Here is a 26,298-nt window from a genome sequence, read left to right as displayed (position 1 = left end):
TATAATTATTTCAAAGTCAACAACCAGGAACGCAGCAGAGCTACTTGCATGACTAAAATGGCCTAAGGAAGGGATTGTCTTGCTTCGCTTACTCTGGGCTATAGGGCTTCCTTTGGGAATGCAGAGGGCTGGCTTAATTAAGGGCTTTTGGAGAGTTCAGATCTATGTACGACCAGGTAAATGGCAGTGTTTGGCACTTGTTCCCACATGGGACAGTGAAAGCCACAAATTTGGACAAATTCCCAGCACAGTGACTACTCACCCTGATGACTATGTTCAGTGCTTTCCCCCCAGAAGTACTCTTTTTGCTGTAATTTAAAAATGTGGCACTTACTGTAGCCACATTGTGGTGAGTAACGCAGTGCACCTCTCTTGTTTTGGTTAAAAAGTGTGACACTTAATGTAACAGTACCGGCTCCTATTTTTCTAGGGGGAAAAGCACTGCCTACGATTGGAGACTGCATGCTTCTGAATACTAGTCTCTAGATACCTCAAGAGGGGAGAGTAGCGTTGGAGTCAGGCGTTGTGGTTTACAGAATCAATGGCCTCAACAACAAAGCCAAGGAAGTTTGACTGTAAATGTTTCCAATAGATATTGGCTCTCTCTGCAAAGGAAGTTATGCAGTTCTCAGAATTATCTTCAGAATCTGCTACTAATAGCTTTTTTAGCCCCCTTATCCTGAGACCTATTGGAAAATCGCATAGGAGATTTGAAGTTAAAAATTAACAGCCCCCACGCCTGCTACCTGTTATCCTTTGGATAGAAGTGCTGGCAGTGTTGGCTGGAATCCTGTTTAGTTTAAATAATTGTGAATAAAAAAGGTTGATCAAAATGGAGAGCAGAATGTTGCGGCCTCGGTATGGAGCAGTGCCTCTTACTAGTGAGAAATCTCAACTAGGGGGTCTGAGCCAGTTTGAAGGTTCCCTTCACTTGCATATAAACAACCCCAAGCAAGTTACATGAAAGACCAACTTAGTAATGACAGTGGCACTAATGTATCAGCAGAGTGCAGCAAAATATTGTCATCCCTCACCCCACCCCGCCAAATCATTTTCGGATAAACAGAACACATGAAATGCACACTAATGGTGCCAATTCTAACAGTAAATCCTATGAAGCAAAACATGTACTTAAGTTGACAACAGATACTTCCATAGTTCACGAACTGTATCACAGAAGTCATTAACAGTTACGGTTATTTATCTTCTAATTTGTTTTTCTTTTTTAAAAAAAACAACAACAACTCATTATTTGACTATTCCAGATGTTACAGCAGTTAGCATACTGAAAGACAAACCGGCTGGTATTTAATTATTGTTGCTGACATTTAACAATATGAAATGAAATGAAAGCCTAAATATTCTAATACATTCCATGGATAGTCTCTAAAAATGCTTGAAAGTCACCAGATAGTTTGCAAAGCTGCATGTGCAAGGAATAGACAGCACACCATTCAAATACAAGCCTTTCAATCTGAGGGTGGTGTTGCATACACAATACATTTAAAAACACACTTAACCCCCCCAAAAGTCTGAATAATAGCTTGCTTCATAGTCTTTCAGTGCATGTCTGTTGTTGCAGCTATACAAACAAGAATCCAAGTGATGTCAGTTATACCTAATGAGGTGAAAACTTAGGATATCTTCAATGTCACAGCAGCCAAACTTTTCATTTTAGAGCAAGGTCAAAACAGCAGTGACAGCGTTTTCCTCCATTCAAGCTGACTCCCCTTTTCCACATACCTTTTCTGGAAATAATACTCTAGCGGTCCATGGCTCAAATCTGCCTTATTGGCCATGCCCAACCAAACAGCTGGTGCAACTTTTAATGAGTGAAATGGTCGCTAAAGAATTTGTTGCAATACTTCCAAATTCCTCCCAAATTCCCATTTCTTTCTTTTTTTAAGCAAAATGACGAAGTTTAAAAAAAAATAGGAATTTATTACAGAAAGAGGATTGCTCTTGCTTGCTTGTTTTCTCTTTCTCTGTCTGGCAAGGTCGCCAAACTAAATCAAACACACGAAAAAGCTCCTCAGAGTAGGAAACACTTCCTGTTGCTGCTCTGAACATGCTCAGAACTAATGCATTGATTCTGATAGGTCTGTGTTACCCCACAGGGCTGTTTTTGATGCCCCCAGCATCTGTTGTAGCAGCTCCTTCATAACAACAGAAGGAGGTAAGACTAGGGGGGTTGGACTAGATGATCCTCAGGTCCCTCTCCAACACTACAGTTCTATAATTCTGTGACCATCTAGAGCCCCCATCAAGACCATTAAGTCCAGAGTTCAAAATTACCTAGCTGCACCACTGCTGGTGGACGTATATGAGCAGTGCTTCTGTACTTGGTTTGTTCATTTTTTTGGTTAATGAAAGGTGCTCTCCTTTCTGCCTTTTGTGTGTGTGTGTCCCACAGGTGAAGAGGAAAACAGTCTGTGAGGAACTAAATAAGGGAAAACCAGAGGAGGTGGTAAAACTAAGCAAAATTTACAAAATGACAAGTTGCTCACAAGGGAGCAGGGATTTTAAAGTCCTCCCGCACGCATAATTCTGGAAGAGACTGCAGTGTTTCCCAGAAACAAATAAAAGCTTTAATTTGTTCTTTAAAAAAAACAACTAAACTCAGTATGTACAAACACTTCTTTGCCACCTAAAAAGCTGTTAACTATAAAATGCTTGGTCTGTAGTGAATTGAACAAGTTAGGGAAATTAGGAGCAGGCTGCCCTTAATATTTCTAGTTGTTGGTTGTTGTTGTTTTTAAAAAAGGATCACCTTCAGCCCCTTTATACATGAAACTGTAAACTTACGTTTGATGCGCAAGACTCATTAGGGTTGGATCTACACAGATTTAAAGAACACTAAGAAAAAAATTATATAGCTATTAATGCATATTTCCATGGACAGCGTCCCCTGGTGTAAATTTTATAACACACTTTAATGTTATACTGTACTGTAATTGACCTATGTAGCTGAGTCCTATGTGTTGTGACAGCATTCGCCAGATTTTAGACACTTAGTTAAACATAGGTGTTGTTTACTGTATAGTCATTTCTTGAAAATCTAACAAAAATGTCCCGTTTTGCTGTTTCAAAGCAAGCAAACCGAGCCACGGAGGAGGGAAGGAAGGGGAACCATGGATCCTCTGCTCACGACTGCAGCAGATCCCCCTGCCATCCGTAGGCATTCGCTCCATAACACGCACAGACATTTCCCCTTACTTCCTAGGAGGAAAAAAGTGAGTGTTATGGAGCAAAAAATACGGTACTTTTTATCAGTGGTGTTGTGCAAGAAGAACAGAGTAAATGAATCACAGAGCAGGAGTGCTACTATCTGCTGAAAGAGAAGGATAATTGATAGATCTTCCCCTTGCTCTGGCAACTGAATTTGACAATAACAAGTCTTTCAAGTATTACTGTTGTTCGTGACATATTAGCACAGAGGAAGTCAGAGATTTGGAAAAAAATAATTAGTGGAAGCTGAATCATTCTTTTCTTGATGGGGACTATACTTTGTGTTAGGAGTTTAAATGAAAATGCTTCTTTTGCAAGAGTGTTCACATTAAAAAAGGAGAAAAAGTAAATAAAGCTAAAGGCTGCATTGCAGACGGCTGCAAACACAGATGGAAATTAATAGTTAAGGCTCCATGTGTTTTGCAAAATTAACCTATGTAGTAAAAGCACCACTGAGTTCAATGGAGCTTATCCATTTAACTATGCAGAGGATTCTTGCAGTCATGCCATGCGACTAATCAGAGACACAACTGGTCGGTCTCCCCTGTGAAATCCGAAAAGCTGCTGGTGCTTCAGGGCTGTCCTTGAGAACCTGGCTGCGAGAGCTGTCGTGATGAGTTCCTGCCCTTTGCTACCGGAAACCCACCACAACACCCCTGCTTTTCATACTGACATTTTTGCCACATGCCTCCCTGCTATTAAAAAAGACATGCTATGGCAGGATATGCTGTGGCCTGCAGTCTAGCGATGAAATACGATGATGAGATGGATAGAAAAGTAGGATCTGCCCACAATAGACACACCTGCTAGGATAAAGATCTTTTGTTCCCTAGAGCAACTATGCATTTAATGGCCAATCAAATTATATTCTTTAAAAGCTCCCAGCAAATGTGTGAAAGCTATTATAGAGTTGAGTCGGCAGGGGCAGGGCAGACAAAGGAGACATGATCAGCAAAGAGATTGGTTCATTTTTCTCTCTCCTTTAAAACCAAAAATGAAGTTAGATCAAATACAGGATCTGAAACTTTAATTCCATGGCAAACTAATTTACAAACTCAGCACTCAGCAGAAAACAAATTGTACAATAAAGATCAATCAATTTTATTGTGTATTTACGGTTCTTCAGAAACCAGTATAACCATCTGTAAACAGAAACTACATTAAAAGTTTTGCTGTCAAGCAGACGTCAGTAATACGTGCACATGAGTAAAAATTTTGCTTACTGCCAAATATGTTTTAAAAACGGACTTGAGGAGCAAATAACACTGATTCAGACTATGCTGAAGGACCAGGCAACACACTGATTCAGCTCTATGTATAAGATGGGAGAGGGATAAAAGTAGGTCTGTTATCCAGTTTGTGACACTTTATTTAAATTACAATACCTTTTCCTTTTTTTAAAAAAACCCCAGCATAAATATGTAAGCTAACAGCTTCAAAATTCTGGTTATGCAGACATGAAAATGTTATGATAAGCGAGAGCTAGTTCAAGAAATCTCAGGACTTCAAAATCAGCAACGTACAAAGCTAAAATTCATATGCTCCTTTTCCAGTTATAAACACTTTTGCTAAACATAGATATTTCAACATATATTAATATATTTTTTCTGACATTCAAAGTTGTAGAGTCAATATGGCAGAATTATTGTTAAAAGCACATATGTACAAATATTTTTCCCCGTGCCCCACCCTTACATAAAGTATTTGGCATAATTATAACAATCTTACTGCATACACAACTGTCTGGTTTTTCTTTTTCACATAGTTGTACTCCTTATTAAAATTAACCAGTTATGTACAAAAATACTCGAACATTTATTATAGAAAACCTCTATAGCTACCATTAACAGCATATACCTGCTGAAGGTTTCGTTGAGGGAATATAAAAAGTGGTCACCATGTTGCAGAGTTAAGCTATCAACAAAGCAAACTGTTAAATCAACACACACACACACACACACTTCCCAACAAAACAGGGAGATAACTTTTGAACGGTATGATTGAAAAATACAGATCATACGTATCGGCTGTCAAACAGATGTTGCAAACAGTACATAAAATGGGATGGGGAGTGGAGAAGAGATAGAAAAATTGCTTATACAAGGTGATTTAATCTGTGGTCCTAGAACTGAGTACGAAATTTCGAACGGATCTACAGGAGCTTTCGAGTGAAATGCCACCTAGAACGTCATCCGGCAAGAGTAAGGGCACTTCAACACAGAATGTTCTGCAGGGACTTGGGCTGCGATCCGGAATGTCTATTTGCAGACAAGTGTTTCTGTTTTACTCACTGAGGGGTCCGTTTTCCTTTTTTCAGACCACAGTTCCTCACCCTCCTGAGGCTCCCTCATGTTTTGGGAGTGGAATGTACAGCAACAGAACGGAAAGGCGGCCCAGCTTTTGGGGAGACTGGAATGTGCCGTGCTTTTGGGGGAATGCAGACCTTGCGCAAAGTGTCTCCACTCTGAGCAGCGTCCTTTACTTGTCAGGACAGATTTCCAAAGGCAATTTCGCAAGTTGCACTTGGGTAGAGATACCGTGATGATTTTAAATGGCACACGTTTGCAATCGCTTGCGGCTGCTTCCTTTTTCATATATAAAATACGCTGAAGCAGGGAAATGTCGAGTCTCCCGCCTCTGTGCATTTTGAATGCCTTTTCAAACAACGTGGCATGTCACCAATTTTGTCCTCTCTCTACAAGAGGACAGATTGTGGCATGAGAAGCTGCCCTGTCTGGAATGAACATGAGCTATGGAGGAGTCTACACACAGCTGGTTGTCAGGAACTGAGCAAGGGGTTGGGGACTTATAGGGAAAGGTACCCGCCTTTACCCAGATATTTCCTAAGCTTTCTGTTGTACAGTGAAGTGCAGTCTGGAGGCTTAAAGGCTGCCAAATGGGCAAGATGGCTGATTGGGAGAAAGAAAGAGAAAAAAAATCACTATTAAAGCCTGATTTATATTTCTGATGTTTCACCCACAGTTAATGCCCCCTGCAATTATTTTTCAGGAACACTTATTTGTACCCAGTTGTTTTCCATTCTTTGCATTTACTAATCTTGCAGCGTGGCCATTTCAGATCACAATGAAAAGGACACAGTCATCTGAGATACTAGAACACCTCAAAGGTTAGTTCCCTCCTCTGAAAACACACAATTTTTAATGTGCAGGTGAAAATTATACAACTAACTGTCCGTGGGAATTTTTTTTATCAGCAGCTATATGGAATTATGAAGTAAACTGGGAACTGTAGGCCATGTTGACAGATCACTGCCAAAGTGCTGAAAATGTCATTTTTAAAAAGTATGAAAATGTATATACATATGCTTTACAAAATGTGCCAAAAGAAAGTAAGTAACCCCAAACAAGGTGTTTTGTTTCATGAACTCAGCAACAACAATATCCTCATGATTTTCCAATGCAGTTATAAGCACTTGACCCATAATCACTTTTGTTCATGTACATGTATTAATAAACAGGTTCAAAAGTGGTAAGGGAACAGTCTCCAAAATGTTCACAAAAAGTAGAAATGAAACTATCTTGTTACAGGAACATGCCTTGGTTTTATATATTAAGTTTAAATCATATTATTCCGCATGCTCTAAGAAGTACAGGGAATTACGCTAAAGGAAGTTGTGGAGGGGAATTATAGTTTCACTTAGAGTATTTTGGGGGGGAAATGAGCTTCATATTCAAATTGGTATGCATCCATATCTGCTGTACCTAATATTAACGAAATCATTTCAATCCTGTTTCTTGCAATTATCTGGCATTCTAGGTTAGTACTTTTCATCTGCCAAAAATACGCAACATAATATTAAGCAGTTAAAAAAAGAAAACAATTGGAAAGAATATTTCTGAAAAATATTAAAGTGCCTATGTTAGATGTGTGGGGGGTTTTTTCCACTTAAGTCATTACAAAAAAAATGACCCTCTCTTTAAAAAGTTATAACTGAGACACTTTCCGCGGAAGAGGCCTGGGCCGAGGGACCTGTTCAGTTCTCTTGCTACTGTTTTCCAGATTGTTTGGTCGGACCAGCAGGGGTTTGGGCGGCAGAGCTGGCGGATCTGTAGGAATGGGGATGGAAAGACTGTGAGGTAGCGGGACAGGGCGCCTCAGTGTCCGCTCATAAACGCTGTAAGGTGGCGGAGTCTTGCTCTCTTTTCTCACGGGCTCTTCGGACATGTTGCAGTTAGAAATAGGTACTGGGTGCTCCATGACTTGAGTTTCAAAGCCGGACGTCTCAGACGTGCTACACCGACTGAGGGAGGAGATGCCACTGCTGTAACTTCCAGACAAGACTGGGGAGTTGGAAATGAGTCCCGAGGAATGGTAGTCCACAGGAGATGGAGTAAACGATTGTATTGAACCCTGGGTAAAAAGAAAAGGAATTAGTCCCCCACCACCGCCACCAAAAAAAAAAAAAAAAGAGGAGGTAGAGGAGGAAAGTATTTCTCTGAAGAAAACATGCTAAATTATGGATAAATGTTCCTTCGCAACAAGTTCTGGGTTCCGTGTGATATGGCACACTGAAATTATGCCCCTACCAGAAATGCAGGGCAGTTTTCTCATTTTGCACCTTCAAAACCAGAAGCTGAGCAGAGCTCCTGTTTATCACTACGTGCCCATTCCCCAGCAATGCTATAAAAGTCTCTAGGATTAATGGTAATACTGTGCCCTCTAATGCCAGAAATGAGTACTTTCACAACAAATGTGTAGACTGTAATGCTGAATCTGCTTCCCAGAATTAAACCTTTTGACTTTTCAGATCTCAGAAACAGGCAGTGGCAATACAAGGTAGGAGAAGCAATTCTGTATAACAACTGCCACTGCATAAATCTTTCAAGAGAAGTAACAGTTTTTGTAGGCATTGGGTATAAAATAAAAACACATGAGTTGTTCTGTGTTCACTCCAGCTTAAGGCCGCTGTCGTCTGAAAGCATAGGACCAACTTGCTGCTACAGACACTGGCACTGTCATATCAAAAAATAAACTATATGCTTATTTTATTTATTTATCGCCTCATAACCTAACCTCTCTAAGCTGTTTTAATAAAAAGGAAACATGAATGTGCTGGTTTCAAGGGCTAAGCTTTTATGGTATGAGTTACCCTCAAAACATTAAGATTCTGAAGGCAATATGCATGCCAGAATACGTGTCAATATTACAAGGAGAAAACAAAAGCATCGTATTGTAAACAGGAATAAACACAAAATAGTTCAAATTCCATTTAGCCACTACCTTCATTGGTGATCTTCCAGCAGGAGAAGGGGAAACTGAGGTTAGGTGTCGAGGTGATGCTGCTAAAAAAAAAAAGGGAGAATTTAACAGATTTGAGAATTCTATTGTAATGAGAATAATAATGAAGCTTAAAATGGACATTATATCAAAGCTTACACACGCGCATGGACACTAAGATAAAAATTTGGCGAATTATGACAGTGTTTGTGGGGGTGGTGTTTTTTACTCCCCTATTTTCCTCATTTCGTGCTATTTTTTCCTTTTTGTAGCAGCTTTTACCTTACTGACATAATTATATAGTATGTATCTACTTATGTATAAGTGTTGCTTGATAATAACATTATGATGGCCAGTCATTATAGTCCACGTTCATCATTTACTTTCCTTTAAAAACAAACCTAGGCTTTGTCCTCAGACCCCCATGGAAGCAAGTCCACAAGGAAAGGATCTTGCCCCCTGGCTCCATTACCATAAAAGTCACCACCCCACAGTTCTTGCTTTTCGCCTTTGCAGCTCCAGACAGAGAGCACTGATAGAACTTTTCAACCCAGGGGCTTCTTTTTGTTATTCTAAAGCACCAATGCTGCAGCAAGCAAAGGCTATAGCAGCCAGGTCTGCTGCTTGTGGCTGGAAAGCCAAACAGGAAGTTTGTGACTGTTGCCATGGGAACAAAGGGGCAGTCCATTCTGTACTGAGCACCGGATGTTAGCTCAGTGGGTTTGTCATATGACCTGTACAGGACGTACATGGGTGGAGTTCTGAAGTTTCTCTCTGTCTGTTGAAGAGAGCAGACATGTTTACTGTAAGACTGCTAAAAGACACAAATAAAGACATGTAGATACGTTTCTGTCTGTGTCTGATTCCCCTCCCTGGGGACATGCAGGGAGCAGGGAGGAGGAGAAGCAGTTGGTGTGTTTTCCTCACAGCCTGAGGAAAATCGCCGGAACGGACCTCGAGTAAGTTTTATCCTGCCGGGAGTCGCCGGAGGGAGGTCTAAGGAATTCAGCCGGTGCCTGAACAGATAGGCACACACCTCTGAGACGGGCTAGAATTCTAACACTTTTATCTGCAAAAGCCCTCGAAGAACGGAGGAAAACACTTCCTCTTATTTCCCCCTCTCCAGTTGCACTGAGGACTCATAAAATATCTCTCCAGGCTATCTCCAATAGCAACACAACATAAGCAACACAATGGTGTGTGCCTGTGTGGACAAACAGGTAGCTGAAAAAGAGCAGGCAGTGGCAAGAAATATGGGACCCATTGCAAAAACAAAAAACTAGCCTGCAGGCCCTATGGCAACATTCCTGTGTCCCGCCGCCTGTTTCCCACCTTCCTAGTCCCTTCCAGGTCCTTGAAAAATAACCTCTTCCCAATCTGCTTGCCTTGTCCCTCTTCAAGCCATCTATTGCTCCACTGGGCTGGGAACATTTGGCAGCTGGCTACCATGATCTCTTCTCATGGCGCGTCTCCTAGCCGTGCAGCTCTGGACCTACCCATCCTGGTTTCTCAGATGAAACCTGAGCTGAATTCAGCCTGTGGCAGACCATTCCCTTGCCTGGGACTAGATAATGTTAACAGAGAAATCTGAGGGCTCCCCTGGACAAAAACCAAGGACACCAGCCAGGAATACCAGAGCAAAACAGCAGCCAGTAGGCTTGGTCTTTATTGAAGACTGTCACAACAGGACTCCCACCTGCCACAAGGTGGAACAAGATGGAAGCCCCGAACAAAAGAGCCCCCAAACTTTTATTAGATGCTAATCCTCATGTTACACCCCCCCCCAACTACATCACTCATACATCATGGTTACATCATGAAAGGGGAGGTCTGGTGGCAGTAATCTGAGCATCCTGGACCCTGCTCCATGGTTCTCCTTGCCCTCCACCAAACACCCATCATGTGTAACAAAAAAGATATTTACATTTCCCTGTTTCCCAGCCAAGTTAATCACACCCTTTTGTCTTCATCTGGGTTTGTTATTTCTGGAATGGCTACCTTTCTGGCACTCAGGTATCAGGATGCCAGGGATTATCACTCAGGCAGAGGGGCTGGTGAGCTCACATGTCTATATGAATTTCTGAAGTTTTCCCTGTCAGCTAGTACATAGATACATTTATCTGTGAATTGTTACATTTGGTATTGTGCAGCAAAGGCCCTTTGAATAGATAGGAAGAAACTGTGATGAAGTGTTTTGTGGGGACAAGTCATAAAAGTCACAAAAGCGATTGTGCTGATTTTGGTAGTGGGCTGCACATGCATGATATCTGCTGGAGGGGCAACTCCCCCCAACCTATACATAAATTCCTGCAACAATAAGAACAGTTGTGATGTATCCACATACCAGTTTGGGTGGGGCGTGGGGGCACAGGAGGAGACATAAGCTTTGCACTCTCTGACATGTTCCTGGCCTCCTTCCCGCTGTCCAGGCTCCAGCTGCTGGGAGTGCTGTTTACAGCTGGATAAAGATGACAAAAATCAGCATTGGTATTCTAAGCTGTCGAAAGTTAAACGACATATAAGCCAGTTTTTCAAAGTTGGCTACAAATTCTCGATTCAGGGCCCTCGAGTGAATTTACTTAACTAGTTTCTGTAGCCTCCAGGTTAAGGGTTATCTTTCAAGGACAGGGGTTTAGGCCTCTCTTCTGCCTGAATCTACTGAGGAAGCCATTGTTTCACATTTTATTTAGACTCACTATTTCATCTTACTGAACACCACTGTGGTATTTAACTACAATATGTATAGTACTGAATGCAAAATTGATTACAACAGTGTATATATCTATTAGGTAGTATCTGAATAAATCATGCTTACTAAATCAATAAAAATCAATCCATTAGCTTATAATCATGACTAAGTTACAGTAAGTCCTTTATTTCAATGGGTCTCGTATGAAGATGACTAAATGGGGTGTCACCCATTATATATATTATATTACACTGTAACGCTACATTGTAGCTGGACAACTTTTTATTATTGTGCATTGCTTTACTTTTTTCTTATGAGAGCCACCACAGATATTTTACAGAAAGGTAAGATATGAACGTCAAAATAATTAAAATGCTTACCTTTCTCAGGACCAGACAAATTAGGATCGCTTCGGGGCAAAGCACCATCTCCAATGTGATTGAACAAAATTCTCTAAAGAAATCACAACATTTTTATGACAGCATTTTTATCAAACCTTTAGATGTTTTTTATTAAACCTTTATATGTTTGCAAATATAAAATTAAATTTGGGAATAAATTATCTTTTAAAAAAACCCAGACTAAAGCATGATTGATATGGATTTTCTTTAATTATGAGTCCTAAGAGGACAGCTATAAGACAAAAAACAGAATAATTTAATTTAAATACCATGTACAAAAACAAAGGTCAGCTCTTTCTGTATTGAAAAATGAGGGATAATTAATCTGCAGAAGGGCTATGAATTGAGCAGTGAAAAAATAAGGCATTCCTGAGGCTTGCTTTTTTAAAACCAGTGGAACCTAAAATGCTTCAGATAACGTTCAAATTCAACTGCAGAAACTCTTGAGATCTTAAAACATATGAAAAGAGCTTCCTGATTTTGGGGGGGAGGGTCCTGCTTCTACTTAATAAAATATATATCTGATATAATCTGGGCAAATCCCATTCATACAACCACACTTGACTCACGTGTAATACACCATTTTTCTAACCACCCAATGATACTGGGATTTTCTTAAGGACAGTTAGTAAAGAATATATTATATAATAATTACTATATGTCATTAAGAACTAGTTAGCAAAAGTCAACTGGATGAATTTTACAATCTCCTTTGAAAATGACAATTTGATAGTAATACAGATACAATCATCAGATAAACGATTTAGCCCAAGTTTGTGAAGGCAACAAAACAGAGTTTATTCTAGAATATAAAGTAACATCATTTAGTCACTATACAAAAAACCCCAAGGCAGTTCCTACATCTCCCTCCAAGGGCAATTATTGATTATATACAGGATGTGAGGCAAAGATGTACAAATGAAGTCTGAGTGAAGGTATGCACTTAAATTGAAGACTATAAGGTAGATTTAGATGTTTATATAGAAATAACATTAGTAGATCCTGAAAGAGCTAGTGAAAAGGAAGAAAACACCCATAAGGTCATTGGATGTGAATGCTAAACTACCAGTAATTTCCAATTTACAATGCAAGAGCCTAAATAATGGTTAAGCAAATGGGTCAAAATCAAGGTTAGCAAATGCAACATTTGCAAGAGCTTCGGATCTTTTCTGTGGGAGAGTATACAGGGACCAGTCAAGGAACCAAAGTCACTGATAGATTAGCAGAAGCAAACTCATAAGACAAGAACTGCCAGATACCCAAGGCAAACAATACATTAACGAGAACAGGGAATCGTGGGGTACTTGCGAAGAAAGAAAAGGGAAAAAAGTGTGGCAACTACGATGAAGCTGGAGCAGACAGTAAGAGTATGCAAAGCTTTATCACTAGAAACATCGACATGCAGACACGTCAATTAGAAGATGGAGAATAAGCATGACAGGTCATGACAGCACAGCCAACAGCCATATTCTCAGAACAGGAAACGATCAGACCGCCTTTTGGACCAGCCAAATGTGTCAGCAATTCGGTCTAACAGGCCAGCCTGTGAATTTGTTAAAAATGGGCAAATCTGTGGCGGCGGTAAAATATGGAAATAGTTTGACTATAGCCCATGTTGTACCACCATCGCGTCCCATATTTACTAAATTCACCCCTTACAAAAACGAGGCACGTCGTTACCAAATAATGATTTTGTCCTGGTGTTGTGACATAGGGAAGTACAGCAAAAGGCAAGCAGCATGGAAAGGAACCATACAAATGGGCAGATTCCTGGTCAGCCACCCTGAGCATGAAGAAAGCTAGAATGATAGACTTGTCGCCCAAGTCTGGTCACCGCTGTCAAGTGCTCTTAGTGAGGTTTCTATGGTCTGAAATGAATTACTGAAACTTCCAGGTCTGTTGTTTTTATTCTCCTGAGGCAAATGACCACTTGGATCTCAATATCCAGTGCTTTCTCTTATGTGGGTAAAAAAGGTAAAGGGACCCCTGACCATTAGGTCCAGTCATGGCCGACTCTGGGGTTGCGGCGCTCATCTCACTTTATTGGCCGAGGGAGCCGGCGTACAGCTTCCGGGACATGTGGCCAGCATGACTAAGCTGCTTCTGGCGAACCAGAGCAGCGCACGGAAACTCTGTTTACCTTCCTGCTGGAGCGGTACCTATTTATCTACTTGCACTTTGACGTGCTTTCGAACTGCTAGGTGGGCAGGAGCAGGGACCGAGCAATGGGAGCTCACCCCGTCATGGGGATTCGAACCGCCGACCTTCTGACTGGCAAGTCCTAGGCTCTGTGGTTTAACCCACAGCGCCACCCGCGTCCCTTCTTATGTGGGTAGGTGGACCCAATTCTGAATGTGAGGCTACAGGGGAACTGCTATTGCCTCCAGCAATGACTTGGTGAACTGTGACAAAGCAGTAGGCCATTTCTCCCACCCCATATCCATGTCTCTAGTGATAGCCCAGATGTTCTATATCTATGGTGATGTTCTATAGCACAGGGCCACCACAAGAAAATATCCTTGTCCTCTTTGTTTTAGTTTAAAGAGGGGACAGAGAAAAGGAACTGCTTGAGTCGTTATCTGCATAATGTTTGCATGAGAAATAGGTGGGGGTTTTTCTACTTACCCTGTCGGGGGCTACACAGGTTGTTGACAGATTGTGAGACTTCCCTGTCAGGTAAGCCTCTGGGTGAGCAGATACTGGGCATATGTGCTCCTCAGGCTCCTTTGGTGAATCTCGGATGCATCGCGGAATAGAGGCCTCATTCCACTTGGCAAAGCAAGGGTTTGCAGGCTGGGAGCAAAAATGGTACAGTTCTTTCTTTGTGGCATGCACCAAAAGCCACTTTAACACAAGAACATTTCTCCAGGGGCCCATTTCCTGCCCTGGCTGCTCCAGCGGATGATAGAAAAGTTTAGGCTGATTCAAAAATAATGTTCGCTATCGCTGAGTAAATGTCAGCTACAATGGCAACCAGCAAGTCATAACAAGACTAGAGGAGATCACATTATAGAACGACAGAGGAACTATTAAGCAAGAGCTTCCTATCGGAGAAAATGAATTACAAAGACCCAAGGGATGTTCGTTTCTGAAGATCCTTTGAAACTGCAATAATGTTCTACCAACAGAGCCAAAACTCCACAAATCATAGGAAACCTGCTCCAAGGTTTCCCCAAGTCTCAGCACTACATTGTTAATAGCATGGTGTGGTGATGGATTGGTCTACAGAGGTTTTCAAGAAATATGCCAAGGGTAAATGTGATCGTTAAAAAGAATGGCTGTCAATTATAAATCGCATTATGTAAATGGAAAACAGTAGGTACTTTGATCTCACGTTACAAGAACTTCCTATGTAAAGGAGTCTGCCCTGCTTTAAATGATAAAACAGTGACACTAAAGGAGAAAACAAAAACAAAAATCCTGGGCTTTCTTCATTCACAACACTTCTCTGCTATTCTTCAAGAAACTGCCATAATGAATCAAGCTAAGAAATTTAGGAGCTGAATTATTACTTACCCTAAAAGTAAACATCTAAGCATTATCATGTGATGAGGAAGATCAACAATGTTCAAGAGATCTACTGTATCTTTTACATGCACAAAAAGTAACCTGTTTGAATTCGGTAGGTAGGTCAATATCATTTCTGCCCCTCAGAAGCTCACATGAGGGGCGACTGCCCTGACAAAGTCACCCTTAGCAATGCCTACCTGTGAAGACTCAGCAGGATTTGGGTAAATGGCACTACAAGGCCTCTCCCTTGGAGACAAACAAGAATTTTCTCTGGAATGTTTAAGCTTGTCAGACAACAGAGGCGAGCCTGGAACAAAAGAGAAACCTGCAGAATCAGTACAGTTCTCCTGACCTTCAGTTTGGTGTATTATTCTGGTGAGGCCACAATGGACAGAGACTCTACAGTGTCTTGCCTCGCACTGCAGAACTGCAAATGGTGTGATCAAGAAATGGGTTGCATTAAAATCATTTAGTAGTGCCCAGAAAGCTTCCGGAAGGAACTTTAGGTAATGAAGCACTAACCTCTGGCACTGGATGGAGCAGAGCTGGTCACATTAGGTGAAGCTGAATGAGTGGAACTCAGGCTTGAGGTAGATGGACTTGGCTGGAAATACAAGAGTCACAATATCTCAATGTCCTCATCATGTGACATGATGATAAACAGGTGAACAACAACATGATCTGATTCATGGTATGGTAGATTATGGAGAGGCTCAACATACAGGATCCAAGGCTTGACTTATTTAACAAATGATAAATTGCAGCAAATATATGATTGGGTGTTAAGCTGGTGACTGATGGTGCAATCCTGTGCATGTTTACTGAGAAGGTTTCAAAGGGATGTACCCAAATGTACTTGGGTTGCAGCTGAAATTCACTTCTCACCCCAAAACCATAACCTCACCTTTTTGCACCGTTTATTGCCTTTACAAACCATACAGTAAACCTAGTAACTTTGTGTGTCAGGATTAACAGTGAGCCTTTTGTGTGTGATAGGAAGGAACATGGAAAGGCAGCAAACAATCAGAAACATTAACAAATGTACTCAACCTTTAAAGAATATTTTATTTACAGAAAAAAATATTCTCATCTTGCACTTGCCACCCTAAATAAAACTAGCAAATTGGTCCATAATAAAATACTAAAAATGGAAAAAATGTGTTTTTGAATGTTATCCATAGAAAATTATTTCTGGTTGCTAAACTGATGACCCTTGGGATCCTTCCCAACTCTATGATCCCTTTGTTTTCTTATGCCCATTCCACTTCTCCAAGGGGTACAGCCCTTACCCAGCTTTAGTTTCCTTTGGAAGTTCACTGGAGACTCGTGGCCTAGTTAAATATTTGAATTTATTTACCAAATACTGTACACAGGTTGAGTACAAGTGATGCACAGCTTCAACACTCAAACACCCGAAAGTTCACTACTTCCACATCAGATATCCAGAAAAAGCAGCTGGTACACCAAAATGTTGCTAGGTTACAGGATCCATAAACTAGGGATGTGCAAAAGCTGTGGATGGACTCTGAATCATGAACTGAAGTGGGGTTACTTCAGAAAGATTTGAGGATTGCCCAAGTGAGAGAGAGATCCCTGAACCAAAGTGGGGACCTTTGAAGTACTTTGGAGAGTCAGATTTATTTATTTATTTTTTAAAAAAGAGGAACAACGTTCCTCTAAAAACTGAAACATCTCTCCCCATATTTACCGTACAAGAAAAACGCCAGGGTGGAGAGAGGGATACGACCTGTTTTGTGACTGATCTATTTTGAAGGAATTGTTAACCAAGGTTCTCCAGTCTCCGTGTTTTGGGAAGGGGTGTTGAGGTAATGGATTGTGTCTGTGCCAGCTTTGCATTTATCTTAATACATTTATCTGTATCAAGAACTAATGGCTAAAAAAAATAGATCCTGCTGAAATACATCACTAGAATATCCTGAGCTATCAACACTCCTTTGTCAGCTCCCAGACTCTGTCCAGGTATTGCCTCAGAATAATCACAGAAATCTGATAGGAAACCTATAAGAATATCTTCTCTTAAAAGTGGAATATGAGGGCAAATAATCTCCAAAGAGACCTGTGTGACAATATTTTAAATGGCTCTGCAGTTTGTTGTCATGGATTAACATGGCTTATCACCCCACTCCCAATGAAGAGAGTAAAGGTAAAGGGACCCCTGACCATTAGGTCCAGTTGTGATCGACTCTGGGGTTGCGGCGCTCATCTCGCTTTATTGGCCGAGGGAGCCAGCGTACAGCTTCCGCGTCATGTGGCCAGCATGACTAAGCCGCTTCTTAAGCCATTTACCTTCCCGCTGGAGTAGTACCGATTTATCTACTTGCACTTTGACGTGCTTTCGAACCGTTAGGTTGGCAGGATCAGGGACTGAGCAATGGGAGCTCACCCTGTTGCAGGGATTCGAACCGCAACCTTCTGATCGGCAAGCCCTAGGCTCTGTGGTTTAACCCACAGCGCCACCTGCATCCCACAATGAAGCGAGTACAGTAAGACCAAACCTTGATGCTAATACATTTAAGATCCTCTTCTTGAATATGGAGTCTGCATGACAAAGGGCAGTTGGAGACTGAACCTTGTGGGCTTCACCATTAAGTGAAGAACAGCTTTTCTCTGGAGATTTGCCAAAGGCAGAGCTAGAGCTTTCCCCCCAGCACTTACTGAATGATTAGTCTTTGTTTGTCAGGATTATAAAATAAAAAGGGTATTTTAAATCCATAAATCAATATTTATATTGCAACAGGGATTGATAGTTTCAAGCTTTATTTCTAATCTTGAGCTGATTAAATTGGATGTGCTAGAAGTGCAAATAAAAATAATGAAATAAATCTTGTAGCATCCTCAGCACCTGCTGTTTCCCTCCGTACCCCTTCAAAATAGTACCCCCAACCTCCCAAAACTAGAAACGTCCTCAGAAATATATAAACTGATCCAGTTGTAGACGAAGGGAACATTTTGTACCTGCATGTTGAAAACTTCATCGGAGCTTTCAGACTGTCCAGTTATATTGCTGACCTCTGCAGAGGCCTGAGAGGACAGTGATGAGGAAGAGTATCTGTTGACAGCTGGGTAACTTAAGGGGCTGTTACAAAGAAGAAAACGAGTTTTCATCCACTCTGATCCTTTATCAGTTTGTCATATAGCGCGCACGCACACACACACACATATCATACAACTAAGCCACACGACCTCCCCCGCCAAAAAAAATATATCCTCGAAACTGTAGTTTGTTAAAGGTGCTAGGAATTGCAGCTCTGTGAGGGGTGAACTGCAACTCGCATGATACTTTGAGGGAAGCCATGTGCTTTAAACGTGCGGTGTGTACTCAGCCAATGTGTCAGCACTCAAGACTGCTTTTCCACATGTTGGTATTGGACTTTAATGCGGATCCACATATTCTTTAGGATGGTTTTTTAAAAACACCAAAAACCACAACTGACCATGAGAATGTTGTGGGTCACTAACAGCAGCTCATCCTACAGTAGAGAAAGGAGGGAACCTACAGGCCTCCAGGTGTCGTTGGACTACAGTTCCCATAATCCCTAGCCACTGGCAATCCTGCCTGGGCCTGGTGGACTCCAAGAGGACATGGGAGGCCTCGTATCGTAGAGCAGGGTTTCCCAAACTTGGGTCTCCAGCTGTTGGGTCTACAGCTGCCATCACCCCTGACCACTGGTCCTGCCAGCTAGGGATAATGAGTGTTGCCCTAGAGTGTTGCAAAACTGTAAGACTAATGGGATTATCCAGTTTGTGCCCTAAAACAGTTTCTCCGCTACTTCAAGCTTTCTGCCCTCCATTACAAATGCCTGCCCAGCTTTATTTTTATGAATACCTTTAAATGAAGGAATCACTATAACCTCCCTTGGCAGCTGGTGTTATTATTATTTTTTTCTATTTCAAGATTCTCCAACTTTGGTGAGCATTTGTCCACTTGTATAAACATGTACAAATATTGGAAACATGGGACTCCACTTTTTCCACTTACCTGCGTCTGGGAATCACTCTGACACCATCTGGACTCATAGAAACTGGGATTGAATTTCTAGAGATGCGGGGGCTTCCGTTCGGAAAGTGAACTGGGCTGGCCTGGATGCATGCAGCAAATTCCTAAGTATACATTTAAATTTGAAATATTAGGGACCAGGATAATTTTTTAAGGGCATACTTTGCTGTTTTGAAGACAACTTTTATATATGGCAAGTATCTTGTAAAAAAAAAAAGAATATATAAACTATAAACTAAGGAAATTAGATTTTTCTTTTTTAATGCCCCCCCTCCACAGTATGCGTTTTTCTTTGAAACAGGAAGGTATAAATTACAGTGATGCAATATAGGCCTACAACCAGAAGATGTCACTGTCTGTTGCTTAATAAATATACTATGTACAACCTAAGGGCCTTTCATCATGAATTGCACATACCTGTATTCCCAAACTTGATTTCATCACAAAGAACTGATCCACTAGTTTTTTATGTAAAGGTCTCATATCTTGAGGGACAAATTTCTCATGCACAGCTAAGCCAAATTCCAGAATCTGGGCCTTCACACAACAAAGGGAGAATGATTATTAGTATTTGTCTTCATATGTATCTTTGTTATGACAGCAATTTCTAATCATGTACAGTATCATCAAATCTTGGGTGAGCACCTCCTTCCCTCAGCCAGGGCATTGAAAATGGGTCGAGGATGAGTATTCCAGCATGACAATGACCCAAAACACACAGCCAAGGCAACAAAGGAGTGGCTCAAGAAGAAGCACATTAAGGTCCTGGAGTGGCCTAGCCAGTCTCCAGACCTTAATCCCATCAAAAATCTGTGGAGGGAGCTGAAGGTTCAAGTAGCTACACATCAGTCTTGAAATCTTACTGACTTTGAGAGGATCTGCAAAGAGGAGTGGGACAAAATTCCTCCTGAGGTGTGTGCAAACCTGGTGGCCACCTATAAGAAACGTCTGACCTGTGTATTTGGCAACAAGGGTTTTGCCACCAAGTACTAAGTCATCTTTTGCAAAGGGATCAAATACTTATTTCACTCATTATAATGCACATCAATCACTGACTTTTGTCTTCTGGGTTTCTGGGGTTTTTCCTGTTGTTATTCTGTCTTTCACAGCTACAATAAACCTACCATTAAAATTATGGACTGGTTATTTCTTCGTCAGAAGGCAAACGGGCAAATTTAGCAAGGGGATCAAATATTCCCCCCCAACTCCATAATTGGTACTGTCAACTATTCAGGCAACTATGAAGCTAAGGAAGTTCAGATGCCATGATATTATGTAAGGTGACCATTACTTATGGTGACTTGGGTAAACCACAATGAGCTCTTCCTCCTCATTCCTCCATCCTTATAGCTATGAAGAAATTGGAAGATTTCGCTTCCATTTTTTAATGAAGCATAGTTTTATTAACCACCATAAGCTATGACTAATTTTAACTATGGTTTCTTGAAACAAGCCAGCTTCATAACTCACTGCTGGATTCAGATAAAATCCCAAACTGTAGTTAATCAAAAAGAGAAGCAAAAACTCCTGTTTCCTTCTCATGACTACGCTGGAGGAAGTCACTGTGACTTGCTCCCATCACAAGAAACTATGGCTTATGCCCAAACCAGCACGCTGTTGGATACGGAATAACATAGTTCTGCATACATAGATCTTTGCCACTACGCCAAGAGCAATCCTTGTAGGCTGCTGGAGCCAGCTGTAAGCATACGGCATACGGCTATTCCAAGAAATTAAATCCCGCTGGAAATATGGACATTTAAAGGGCAGTGAACTGCAAAAGACATAGCTGCTAGACTGCATAATTCATCTCCAGTTTTAAGGAGACTCAGAATTAATACCGCAAAGTAATCTTTAAGATTTTTTAAAAACCACCCTTGTTTCTGATCCCCTTCATTCCCCGTTTTAAGCCAGATGGAATCCTTCCTACAGTACATTTCAAGCAGCATATTATTAAAATATATGCAGACAGTCACGTGGCCAAGTTCTGCCTGTCACCCACTCTTCAGTTTAGGCTGCTCTGCCGAAAACAAGAGAAATAGCAGTTTTAAAAGATCAGAGGGATGATGTTAACAACACTTAGCTTGCTCACTCGCCCTTAGCATTGCCATCTGAACATCAGTTCTACACATCCCAGAGCCCTCTGAAAAGCAGAATGTTGCCTTGTTGTGCTTTTTCCTGGGTTCATGTCAATTTCAACAGACAGTACATGGCTTGCTTGGGTTCCCCTTTACCTGCTCAAGCATAAGTTCCCTCAAGCATGCGATCTTCTCTCCATCCTCTGGGTGGTTCAAGATATATTCCTTCACAAAGAATGCCTGAGCAGAATATAATTGTAGCACAGGGTCTACATGTTAGTTCAAAGTACACCGTGTTTACAAGAGTTTCCATCCAAACCCAGCCCTCCTGACAGAAGCCTGCCATCTCCTTAAACTGCATTTCAGCTCAAAAGAGCAATGCAGTTTCACGGTCAGTTCATTTCAACGGTAATACATGTTTGCAAGGTATTATTGTTACCGTGCTGTGACTCACTCACTTCTACATCTAACGGTGCATAAGCAGCTGCCTGTCACCTTAAACCAAGGTTCTCTGATGAACATTGCCTTAATAAAATGTGTCAATTTCCATTCCGTGTTAATCAGCATGTCTGCAAAACCAAGGAAGGGTCCTGCAGCACTTTAAAGTTGAACACATTTATTATGGCACAAGGTTTTGTGGTTTTAATAAATTGCTGGTAACTGTCCATTATGGGTTGCATCCAACTGAGTTTTTCTTAGAGCAGGCACATTGAATTTAATGGTCTTGATGTATCTATTTATTTCAATAGGACTTCTCTGAGTATGGCTGTTTATCTAGCTCAGGGGTAGGCAACCTAAGGACCGTGGGCCGGATGCGGCCCAATCACCTTCTCAATCCGGCCCACGGACGGTCTGGAAATCAGCGTGTTTTTACATGAGTAGAATGTGTCCTTTTATTTAAAATGCATCTCTGGGTTATTTGTGGGGGGTGCCTGGTGTTTTTACATAAGTAGAATGTATGCTTTTATTTAAAATGCATCTCTGGGTTATTTGTGGGGCATAGGAATTCATTCAACCCCCCCCCCCAAAAAAATATAAAATGCATCTCTGGGTTATTTGTGGGGCATAGGAATTCATTCAATTTCCTTGCTGACCCCTGATCTAGATACAGTCCCCAAGTACTGGGATTGTATCTGGGAAGAAGGGCTGGATAAAATGGTGATAAATGCTATCTCAGCCTACATAGTCAATCAGATTTCTAAACAGTCCCAATTGGTGTGACAGATAGGATTAAGTTAAATATTATTATATAGCTAAGTAAGGTGGAGCAGAGGGGTTTTAAATAAGAATACACCTTAACCCCCAGCACTTTAGGTAAGAAGGACGTACCTCTTGGTACCTGGTGACTCCACCGTTCACCGCTGCATCAATGACCCCATTCAAACACATTGTGAGGGGGTTGATGTTCTGCATCTGTCGAGTCTGACACTGACTGATCAGTGTCCTCAGCTGTTGGTTTTTATTTTCCAGCACTTCAATAGCATTCTCCAAGGGGCTCATTTCCACCTGAAAACCATCAACAGCAATGCATCTGCTTATTTGACACAGACTTAGCAGCTCCTTTGCAACGGCCGACAGCTTTGACAACTTCATCTCTGATGTGCTATTCTGACTGAAGAGAAATTAAGCACCACCCCACTTCCAAGTGATGTTCTGGAATGCTTGAGGATATGTAGAGTGTCGGGTGAAATCTGTGACCAAACTTACAAGAGGTGTTAAAGCTACTATATAGTGCTATTTATTTAGCCCTGCACCTCAGCTAAAAGCAGCATGGAAGAGATATCATAACTATACATGCCATGTATTTGTTGTAGTGGTTTAGAGCTAAATCTTTATACGCAATGACTATAGCTATAAGATTTCTATATTTACATTTCTGTTAAATGCACTTGGTTAATGTTTATTCACATTCAGAAATAATTATATATTTCTCCCTCTCTTTGTCTCTTTCATGGGATGAGCTTCTATCCAGTTTTAGCAGTTCCCAGGATATGGTCCCAGAGCATTGTGTACCCAAGGCAGATATGACCACCATTTTGCTTAAATTAAGCAGATCTGATCAGTGCCTACATGGGAGACCTTCTGGGGACCACAGTTATGTCATTTTGGGTTTGATGGGTGAAGAGGAGTCGAATATAAATGGAAGAAAAGAAATAATTTCTGCACTGAGTTCGTTCACTCCCCACCCCCAAATACCATACCATACCATACCATTTCATTTGCTATTTGTTATTTGTTATTATCTAACTAATTTAATTTACAACAGTGCCAGAGGGGGATGGTCAACTAGATAGGAGGGATAATTTTATTTGGCCAGCAAATAAACCAATCTAATTTGCACTGAATGGACTAATACACAGACTGGAAAGTACTTTTCTGTTTGTAAGACTTGGTTTTTTTCTTTTAAAATTATGCTAAAAAGTGGGGGTTGTCTTATACATGGATAGTGCATAGGGTAGACATTTAATTGGTTGCTACCATGGCAGCCAGCGACTATTGGGTGTGGTATTGGATCCTGCATCAAAGGCTGGTGTTGATTGGCTGATGTTGTGGCAATTAGGTGGGCAATTTGCAGCTTCTGGTGGCAAGGGGTCAGAGAAGCGAATTTAGCACCGCATGCAGGAGAGCGATTTTTTTGGGGGGGGAACCCAAAAAGCTCAACAACCCTGTGCAATCCCCCCCAAAATCTCAACTACTCTGAGGCCTCCCCCCCCCCCATTTTCTTAAATTTGAGTTCCCAAATATAGGGGGTGTCATATACATGGGGGCATCTTATACACGGAAAAATACGGTAATTGTTCTTCAGATTTTCCTCTTTGAATTATTGTCACATAGTTCTTTGCTCACAAATGTGTCTAAAGCATATTTTCTTTGAGATAAAACGCATTTGCACTGATATAAAATACGCATCTAAACACTTATCCTGTGAGGAATAATTAATAATAATAATAATAATAATAATAATAATAATAATAATAATAAACCTTTATTGTCACTACACCACCTGTGTGCAGTGAAATTAAACGAGCTCCCCCCCCCAATACATTCAGTCTTGTTTCTGCTCTGTGTGCTTGTCAGAAGTCAATTACATCACTATTTTTTCCCATTCAGCAGCCTAACAGCCACAGATAAAAACTGTTCTTTAACCTGTTAGTGCAGCTGACTATACTTCTGTATCTCCTGCCCAAAGGTAGGAGATTAAAGAAGTGCTGCCCAGGGTGTGAGTCATCCCTAAGAATTTTCTTCACTCTCCTGAGGCAGCGGTCTCCCACAATGTCATTTAGCAAACTCAGAGGACAGCCCATGATGTCATGTGTTGTATTCACCACCCTCCATAGGGACTTCCTGACCGTGGCTGTCAAACCAGCGTGTCACACTGTTATACAGTATGAAAGGGCACTTTCTATTGTGGACCGGTAGAAGGAGATCATCAATACCGATGAAAGTAACTTTTTAAAAAAATAATAAATAATTTGCAGATGAATATAGAAACCGGACAGAATTAACACGTACAAAATTTGCATGGAGGGGCTACAGACTGATACATCTATCACTATGGTCAGTACCCAAAATGACGAGGGTAAATTCAATCCATACTCACTACTTCGCGTTTCTCCACTTCAAACCAACGTGAAATCCCAGGCAAGCTCTGCACCAAGATCAGTGTGGTTCTCTCCACCCACAAACTCTGAAACAAAGGAACGTTAATTACACAGCAGCCCAAATTCCTTACCCGCTATTCTGGAGTGGATGTGGGTGGAGGACAGATGCTATGCTACCCAGCCTGGACCTAAATCTGCTGGTCTCTGCTACCAGCAGAGGAGCCCCGCCAACAAGGGGCACTCCAAAGTGTTGGCCCAAGTGGTGGACAGAGGAGACCATGGGTGGTTCCCCTGCCAGAAACAGCCAGCAGAACCCCCCACCCCAAAAAATGGGTTGGGGAAGCACAGGGCTGGGCCAGCACAGGATCTGCTGGAGCCTGATGTAGATCTGCTACCACAGCACATGATGGCAGTGGGCCTGATTCAGATCTCTATTGCACCCAGTCTGGGAGGTGGCATAGCATTTTCCCCTTGGCCCTTCCTTTCTACTTGTGCAGTGTGAATAGAAAAGGCTGCAGGTACATCAGTGGTTCCATTAAACTCTGTCACTGCTAGCCAGGGGATTGGCGTTTTCTCTTATTAATCAGACTGCTTCCATTAGCAGCACTAATCCCATTCAGCGGTGGGTCTTCTTTAACTGAATTTGTTGCCACTTCACGGCATATTAGTTCCCCATACACAGGTCGGCTGACATACGTAGAGAAACTAACACCCTAAAGTCCTCTACAATTTAGGTCCAATCATAAGACAAACAGAAGAATGTGCGTGGCTCTTTTCAAGTTTATCTAGGCAAATATTGCGACAGGAACTTTGCTGAGACATGGTATACGAAAGGGGTATAAAACAAGGCTCTTGCTTCTTATACTAAGAGGAGGAGAATGTGAAGAGTATTGAACCAGAGCCTGGGAAAACAGGGGTTAAATCCCCACTCAGCCATGGAAATAGGTCAGTAGTCAAAAACATCATTTTGCCATGAAGCTGACTGGGTGATGTTAAGCCAGTCACCAACTCTTAGTCTATCCTTCCTCACAGGATTGACATGGAGCTGAAGTGTGCAGCCATATATACCACCTCAAGCTCCTTGGAGAAAAGTTAGAATATAAATGCAAAAATAAATTGATAATAGTTTTTTTCCCCCAGAGGTATGTAGGAAGAGAAAATATTAAGCCAATGTTATCTGGCCTGCATTTATTTATTTCATAAAATTTTATATATTGTTTGACTGTAAACAGTAAAAAAAAAGAACCCTCAAAGCAGTTTATAGAAAGTTATTCTTGGATCCACACCAGTAATTGATGCAAACCAAAAAATATAATGGGAAGCTTATATTTATGAGTGAAAAAATCTCACACTGGATACAATGCAAGGGAAAAAAGTTCTGTATACCAAGGAGGCTGTGAATTTGAACACATACAAACACACATAGGGGGCATTTCAAAAGGCAACTGTTGGGGTTTTTAAAGGCCACATGCAAGATGTCCATAAACACTAATTTCAGAAAAGCCTACAACTATAATTTTTTCTTTCATCCACA

General features: G+C 41.3%; 1 protein-coding gene across 5 annotated transcripts in view; it reads right to left on the bottom strand.

The window, feature by feature from the left end:
* Nucleotides 1-4,305: 4,305 nt before the first annotated feature.
* Nucleotides 4,306-26,298, bottom strand: part of DOCK4 (dedicator of cytokinesis 4) — a 246,183-nt gene continuing 224,190 nt past the window's right edge. For 2 of the 5 annotated variants that reach the window (XM_081928903.1, XM_081928905.1), the window contains 13 exons: nucleotides 24,764-24,850; nucleotides 22,492-22,668; nucleotides 21,319-21,402; nucleotides 19,502-19,621; nucleotides 19,067-19,188; nucleotides 18,043-18,163; nucleotides 15,589-15,670; nucleotides 15,264-15,373; nucleotides 14,182-14,349; nucleotides 11,536-11,608; nucleotides 10,811-10,924; nucleotides 8,470-8,531; nucleotides 4,306-7,599 (listed from right to left, as the gene is read on the bottom strand). In XM_081928903.1, the coding sequence (XP_081785029.1) occupies nucleotides 7,174-7,599; nucleotides 8,470-8,531; nucleotides 10,811-10,924; nucleotides 11,536-11,608; nucleotides 14,182-14,349; nucleotides 15,264-15,373; nucleotides 15,589-15,670; nucleotides 18,043-18,163; nucleotides 19,067-19,188; nucleotides 19,502-19,621; nucleotides 21,319-21,402; nucleotides 22,492-22,668; nucleotides 24,764-24,850 (1,746 nt within the window). In that variant the 3' untranslated portion in view covers nucleotides 4,306-7,173. The remainder of the gene's footprint in view (nucleotides 7,600-8,469; nucleotides 8,532-10,810; nucleotides 10,925-11,535; nucleotides 11,609-14,181; nucleotides 14,350-15,263; nucleotides 15,374-15,588; nucleotides 15,671-18,042; nucleotides 18,164-19,066; nucleotides 19,189-19,501; nucleotides 19,622-21,318; nucleotides 21,403-22,491; nucleotides 22,669-24,763; nucleotides 24,851-26,298) is intronic. The other 3 variants (XM_081928906.1, XM_081928907.1, XM_081928904.1) reach the window with 2 other exon arrangements.

The sequence above is a fragment of the Podarcis melisellensis genome (genome assembly GCF_964234715.1).
Source record: "Podarcis melisellensis genome assembly, chromosome: 10".
NCBI classification, from domain to species: domain Eukaryota; kingdom Metazoa; phylum Chordata; class Lepidosauria; order Squamata; family Lacertidae; genus Podarcis; species Podarcis melisellensis.
The sequence above is the reverse complement of the archived record's forward strand: the minus strand, read 5'-3'. Positions and strand labels throughout refer to the sequence as shown.